The 7500-nt window shown below is 36.8% G+C and overlaps 2 protein-coding genes across 3 annotated transcripts in view; both read left to right on the forward strand.

Moving 5' to 3' along the window:
- The window catches only part of LOC108278307 (cytochrome P450 2M1), a 13856-nt gene extending 12590 nt beyond the window's left edge, over positions 1-1266 (forward strand). For both annotated transcript variants that reach the window (XM_053687602.1, XM_017491576.3), the window contains one exon: positions 1-1266. This exon is cut by the window's left edge and continues 210 nt beyond it. The gene's annotated coding sequence lies outside the window, so the exon portion shown is untranslated.
- A 4217-nt stretch (positions 1267-5483) lies between these two features.
- LOC108277509 (cytochrome P450 2M1-like) overlaps positions 5484-7500 on the forward strand; it is a 7255-nt gene continuing 5238 nt past the window's right edge. The window contains exons 1-4 of the mRNA XM_017490331.3: positions 5484-5767; positions 6145-6307; positions 6469-6618; positions 7317-7477. Of these exons, the coding sequence (XP_017345820.2) occupies positions 5570-5767; positions 6145-6307; positions 6469-6618; positions 7317-7477 (672 nt within the window). The 5' untranslated portion in view covers positions 5484-5569. The remainder of the gene's footprint in view (positions 5768-6144; positions 6308-6468; positions 6619-7316; positions 7478-7500) is intronic.

Consider the following 7500-nt stretch of genomic DNA (forward strand, 5'->3'; position numbering starts at 1 on the left):
TACAGCTACAAACAATCAAGCATAGATTCTCACAGGGTCTTCATACTTGCATATAATGTGAGCATGTCCACATGAGGGCAGTGTCACCTGAACTATGCATGAATTGATATATTTTATAGTAGAAAATTATGAACTTTTTGATTCATTATGATTATAGATATTCTGCATATGTATGTATTCAAATCTCAATTTAATTGTAAGTATTTTATAGTTTAAAGGAAGTTAAACTGAACACTGTATTACCTGCATTTCTAGCCTTTCCATTACTAACATTTCTAAGCTGACAGTCTGCAAACTTGGGCTTGGAAACAAACCTGAGAACTTTCTCCATAAAAAGTAATGACATAATCCACCATTCAAGTCGATTAATTTGATTTGTTAATCTAATTAAGTATAATGAAACATTCAGATATTTGTTGCCATTTCTAAAACAAGGTTCTGTTAATAGGCAAATCCATGTTCAGAGTCATAAATACATGATTTATATTTATATTCTAGTTAATATTAATTTATTTACATTTACATTTATTCATTTAGCAGACGCTTTTATCCAAAGTGACTTACAAATGAGAAAATATACCTTTCTCATTTGTAAGTCCTTAACTTACCTTAACTTTTGCTGTGCATATTTATTACAATCATTATGAATTTATATTCATAATGAATGTAATAAATATGCACACCAAAAGTTAAGGTATCAATAATTATGAATACAAACATCTGACACATCTTCACAATGGTTCACATGGCCCAGTGCAGGTGTGTCTAATCCATTCAGCATTTGCTTGTGGGCTGAAATGTAACAATATGCCTTGCCCTTCTTTGCTCCTGGGTGATGATGCCGAAGGAGGGGAATTTGTGTGGAGGCCGGAAGAGGGTCCATGCTCAGGTGGATGCCACTCTCCTCAGGATAGTCCACCTGGCATGGCTGGTCTTCATGTTCTTGAAGTCCAGTAGCCCCTTGTAGCATGTGGCTGCTTGTGGTGCGTTGTTCATCCAGGGTGCTAATTCCCAGCTTCAAACAATGCCACTTTTTCTTAATTTCTGACTGCACCTGGTATTAGAAATACAATGCAGAGAGAGGTGTGAACTATAGAAAAGATATAACTATAGAAAGATTACTTGTATGTCTCTATTTTAATCTTGATTTACATGTGCTAAAAGCACCCCTATTATGCTACATAAAAGTGCCTAATTTTGTTTTAGAGGTCTCATCCGATAGGTTTACATGCATCCAAGGTCAATAAACACTTACATTTTCTCATAGTTTACATTGCAGCATCACCTGTTTTTCCTCAGTGTCACAAACGACTCGCTCATGGATCCGTTCACTCTAAACTCCTCCTTTCAGAGAGCCTACTCTGCTCTGATTGAGAAAACATAGAAATTATATAGAAAATATCCATCCATCTTCTACCTCTTACTCCTTTTCAGGGTCACGGGGAACCTGGAGCCTATCCCAGGGAGCATCGGGTACAATTCAATTCAATTCAATTCAATTTTATTTGTATAGCGCTTTTACAAGGCGGGTTACACCCTGGACGGGGTGCCAGTCCATCGCAGGGCACAATCACATACACACTCACACACCCATTCATACCCTACGGACACTTTAGACACGCCAATCAGGCTACCATGCATGTCTTTGGACTCGGGGAGGAAACCGGAGTACCCGGAGGAAACCCCCACAGCACGGGGAGAACATGTAAACTCCGCACACACATGGCCCCACACATACATGGCCCCTGGAGGTGTGAGACGAACGTGCTAACCATTAAGTCACCGTGCGCCCACTAGAAAATATATACATAAATATTTAATCATACTTACAGGTTGTGATACAGAAACGCAAGACGGTCCAAATAAAGTGCGTATGGCCCCATATTTAATGAATAATTGATTCACAAATCCTGCAGTATCGTTTTAAAAATGAACTCTAACCACTGATGCTTTACATCCTCATCATTTAGGAGTCCATACAAAGTGGTTTTGCTTTTGCAGTGCAGAAAGCAATGCCTTCTAGACATGGTGACAACAGGAGCCTGACTCTTTCAGGGCAACTAAAACTGTAGTGTTTGAGGGCGGTCAAAGTATACGCTGTTCACAAGCAGCCAATGAAGACCAGAGGCAAGTTTTTTGTTATAAACCTATGTAGATTTGTACAGGAAATAAGTCTGGAATCACAGACGATTCGTTTCATCTGTTCAGAATCGGTTCTTTCTTTTGGGAGTCAATAACTCCATTTATCATACACTTTGATTTTTGAAACTTTGCAGACTTTTTACATTCACAAACAGCTATAAAACACACAACACGAAAGGTAATATCTGAAAAAGCATAATAGGCGTGCTTTAAATACAGGACAATTCCTCAGTAGGTTGTGGGACAGAGAAATTGATTTAATATTATTCATTTTGTTCGTACACTCTAAAAACGCTGGGTTAAAAACAACCCAAAATAGGTTATTTTTAGCCCAATGGCTGGGTAAATGTAAGACAGAACACATTTTGCGCTCATCAAGTGGGGTTGTTAATTTTAATCCAGCAAATGGGTTGTTTTTCAACCAAAGGATAGTTTCATTTTTACAAAAATGCAGGGTTAATTTTATTTCATAAATGGGTTAATATTTTCAGGGTTATTTTTATCCTTTGAAAATGCAAATATACCACATTATAAATAAATAAGTCATCATGGTATCTCCTTTATTTATACACAAGAAGGTGTTAAGAAATATATTGCTAGAGCTTCTAAAGTGGCGTTTATATATATACTTTGAAGTAAATGACTCAAATAGGTCTTATATTGATCAAAGGAGATGTTTAAAACATCCAAAAAAACTGAGTAACCAACTTACAATCCAGTGGGCATTACAAACAATAAGCCAAAGCTAATGAAGATAGCAGTGCATTTAATGTCATGTAAACTGCACTTCACTGCCGTGACCGGAGTGTGCTCCATCAAGACATCAAGGAAGGAAACCTTCTCCTGAACCCTCAGACCTTTGAAGTGAAGCTGATCAATTTTGGCTGTGGTGAGCTGCTTAAGAACACCCCCTACACGTAATATGCAGGTAACTGCACTTCAGAGATGAGTAGATTTGATGGGAATTTAGTGGTGGATCATTTTTGTGATCTTTCAGACTTTTTCTTTTATCTTTCACTCATGCACTCGACGTTATTTCCCACCTGAATGGATCGTTGAAAACAATTACGAGGCAGAATCTGCCACCATCTGGGTTCTGGGCATACTTCTGTGCACCCTGTTACATGGAGAAGAGACTTTTTTTTGAAGTGCAAGAGATTGTTGATGGTGACCTATACTTCACTAATGAGCTGTCTGAAGGTGAGAAAATACAGACACTTTACATTCAAACCTGTACACGAATCTGGAAAACTTCCATAGCAAAATAGAATTAAAATAAATGATGGCTAGAATTATAATTATTTGTTTTATTTTTTATATTTATTTTCTAATAATTATATAAAATTGTTTATTGCAACATATCACAGTCTCAGTGTTTAAGTCTAAGCTTAAAACGTATTTGTTTACTCAAGCCTACCCTGACTAGATTCTGTTCTACTACTTCGCAGTCATAATTATCTTTTTTCTCCCTCTCTCCTTTCGCCGAGCCCCACACGAATTTATGGAGATACTAGAGATCCAGATCCTTTCTGCCTCTGGATGGAGCTCAAATCTTCTTTAATTCCAGACTGCTGGGACTACGGCTGCTCCTAACGCCATACAGACTTCATATAAATCCATAATGAACTTTTTCACACTAACTGTTGTTACCCAGATGAGGATGGGTTCCCTTCTGAGTCGGGTTCCTCTCAAGGTTTCTTCCTCTTAAAACATCTTAGGGAGTTTTTCCTTGCCACCGTTGCCACTCAGTGGATTGCTCAGTTGGGATAAATTCACACCTTTAATATCTGTATACCGTGTTGATATTTCAGTAAAGCTGCTTTGAGACAATGTCTATTGTAAAAAGCGCTATACAAATAAAATTGAATTGAATTGAATTGAACATATATTTACAACCCCAATTCTGAAAAAGTTGGGACAGTATGGAAAACGCTAATAAAAAAAAAAAAAGAGGAGTGATTTGTAAATGTACTTTGACTTGTATTTAAACAAAAAAACGTATAAAGACAAGCTATTTGATGTTTTCCCTAATTAACTGCATAGTTTTTTGAAGGTAAACATTTATTTTGAAACTGACGCATGCAACACATTCCAAAAAGTTGGGTCAGGGGCAATTTAGCATTAATAGTAATGTGAAAAGTTGAAATAAGAAGTTGATGTGAAAACAAGTGAGGCAATCATCTAATCATAGTATATAAGGAGCCTCCAAAAAGGCCTAGTCCTTCAAGAGCAAGGATGGATCGAGTCTCGTCAGCGAATAATCAGCGAATAATCCAACACTTTGAGAACAACATTCCCCAAAGACAAAATCTTTCATTTAGATTTACACAAATACATGTTTCAAGTACATTTCATTACAACAACAAAAAATAAACATACATAAGAGTGAAAAAATTATAGCAAGTGAAAATATATTTCTTATTATGATATTATTGTGCTTATAGCCTTATTTTATTGGTAGTGGTCTTTTTTTTTTTTTTTAATGCATTTGATGTGTCTGATGTCCACTGTGCCCCTACTTAACCGCACTTGAAGCGTTCGTAAAAAATTGAAACAAAAACACCCAAAACTGTATACGGTACCATAACGAAGACCAACTGTATGTTGATAGGTGAAATTCTGGAGGGACGTCTGACGGTGTGGCGTAATGACGCGGGTTCTTAATCTAATTATGATCAATAATATGTAAAACGGATACATGACAGGAGTATTCTAAAAGCGACTCATGTAAACACCTTAATCACATTACCTTACTTAGATTAAGGTCAATAATTAGATTATTGCTGTCCATGTAAACGTAGTCACTCATTCCCCCATGGTCCCTTACTTACAGCTCCGCGACGTGAGCCTTCCTGGTTTAAATCATATTACGACGGCTTTTGCGGCCCAGTGCTCATTATATCGAGCGAAAATAATGAAAAGGAATCTTGGGAAACATTTTTAGCTTAGCTCTTTTAGCGGTAATACTGTTTAGATTTTTAGGGGGCAAGTCGTTTTGGAGTTATTGCCATTTATCGCCGAATATGTGACGAATATCGAAAACAAAGCTAATTTAATTAACTCCGCTTTGTAATTTACATCAGAGTCCGAATTCGCTCATTTCCTTCATTTCTTCCCCATATAGTGGACTCCAATGTCATTCGCTTTTTAGGGAATAGTGAACGAGTGAGCGATTTCAGACACAGCATCAGTTAATAAGCCTTTAAGCTTACTGCCCGGCTTTCAGTAGAACAGACAGTTTCGAGACCAATTGAACATACCTTTAGACACGCCCATAGTTTTAGACACGCCTATTACCCCGACCTGCAGCTACCCTCCCTTGTATATAACAAGCTTCAGTGTCACATCGCTGCACTTTATTGCGGAGTATTTGGGTTTGTTCTGCATTAAACAATTCTACCGCACTGTCTTTGTTAACCCCTTTATAATGGACGTGTTGATCGCTTTACAGGCAAACTTTTGGCCTGTATTTATTACTGCTGCTGTTTTATTTTTAATATGGAAGAGTCGCGGTAAAGAAAATCAGCCTAAGTTTGGAAGACTGCCTCCGGGTCCCACTCCTGCACCTGTGGTTGGGAATTTTTTTCAGATTAATGTAAAGGAACCGTACAAGTATTACCTTGAGGTTAGTAACTCATCACTTAAATATCTTTAATATTTTTTGTCAAAACATATATTCCGATATACAACAAAACCCGGTGCTTTTAGGTTTATAATTCTACTTCCATTCATAAATAATAGATAATGGATTAGTTGAATGTCATGAGCTACACTACATGACCAAAGGTTTGTGTGAATTTAGCTGTGTGTGTATGTGGCATATGCAAGATATACTGACATTGTAAATAATCCATTAACCAATTTTCTATTTCTGAGATCTTGAGTTTAAAATGGCCAGATTATATAGAGTTTGATCATTTTCTGTTATGCTATCAAATGTCTGGGACTGATGGAGGACTAAACAAAGATCTGTAATCTTTTTCTGACATTTTTCTCAATCAGCTCAGTAAAAAGCATGGATCTGTTTTCACCCTTTGGTTTGGAAACAGTCCTGTTGTGGTGATCTCTGGATACTGTGCCCTGAAAGACACCATGATTGGCATGGGTAATGAGTTTAGTGGCAGGGCAAACTATCCCCTTTTAATGAAGGTCACTAATGGATATGGTGAGTTCATTTACATCAATTAATCTTCTGTGTAAACAGAAACCCAGATTTACTAAAGAGAAAGAATGAGTGCACATAATGCTCAAAGAATTTTTTGATTACATTTTACACTCATATACTGTATTCAGAGTAGTTCTGTATATATCTTCCTTGCACTGCAGGTGTTTTGGTCAGCAGTGGGGAAAGATGGAAGCAACTTCGGCGGTTCTCTCTGTCAACCCTGAAGAACTTTGGTATGGGTCGGCACACCATCGAGGACAAGGTGAAGGAGGAAGCCAGCTGTCTTGTGCAAACTATTGGTACATTTGGAGGTATTGCCTTATTATCTGTCTTCGTTTTTTCTTTTTCCTTTTTTTTTTTTGCAGTTACATTTACTGCAAAACTGATTTTGTATTATTTGTAATTGTTGCTTTCTTTACTGACACACAAACATTTACATTTTTGAGTCAAATTGAGTCAGTACAAAAACATTAAACCCTAAGTCATTCTGTTTTTTGTCTAAAAAAAATGTATGCAGAAGTCATAAAATTAACTGAAAGTTATGTTTGAAGGATTTAGTTGAGGTAAAGTGCCACCAGGATGGTGTGTCCATTAAAACACAGTAAAGCCCATTCTTATCCAATGATCATTTATTTGACAGTAGCAGTGGTGTGATCAAATCCCAGAGTTGTATGGTATCAATTAAATCATTAATTACATTAACTCCAAATACAGTCCTAATGATCTAGAATGGACAAATGGTTAATTCTCATACCAATTCATCAAGTAAAATGATTTGTACTTTTATAGCGCTTTTATCCAAAGCACTTTACACTGTGTCTCATTCACCCATTCACACACACATTCAGACACCAATGGTAGCAGAGCTGCCATGCAAGGCGCTAACTTACCATCAGGAGCAACTTGGGGTTTAGTACATATACTGCATATATAAATATATAGTACATATACTGCAATGAGAGCCTGATTACTACTATGAATAACTGGAATCAACTTTTTTCTCTTACAGACTCTACATTCAATCCAAAACACTTGATAAAAAAAGCAATTGGTAATGTTATCTGCTCAATCATATTTGGGCAGAGATTTGAAATCGATGACCCACAGTTTAAACTTATGATCGAAGCTGTTGATGATTACTTCAGCATTCTAAATAGTCCACTTGGGCAGGTACTATATTGTTAATATTCATC

This window comes from Ictalurus punctatus, chromosome 17 (assembly GCF_001660625.3).
Source record: "Ictalurus punctatus breed USDA103 chromosome 17, Coco_2.0, whole genome shotgun sequence".
NCBI lineage: Eukaryota > Metazoa > Chordata > Actinopteri > Siluriformes > Ictaluridae > Ictalurus > Ictalurus punctatus.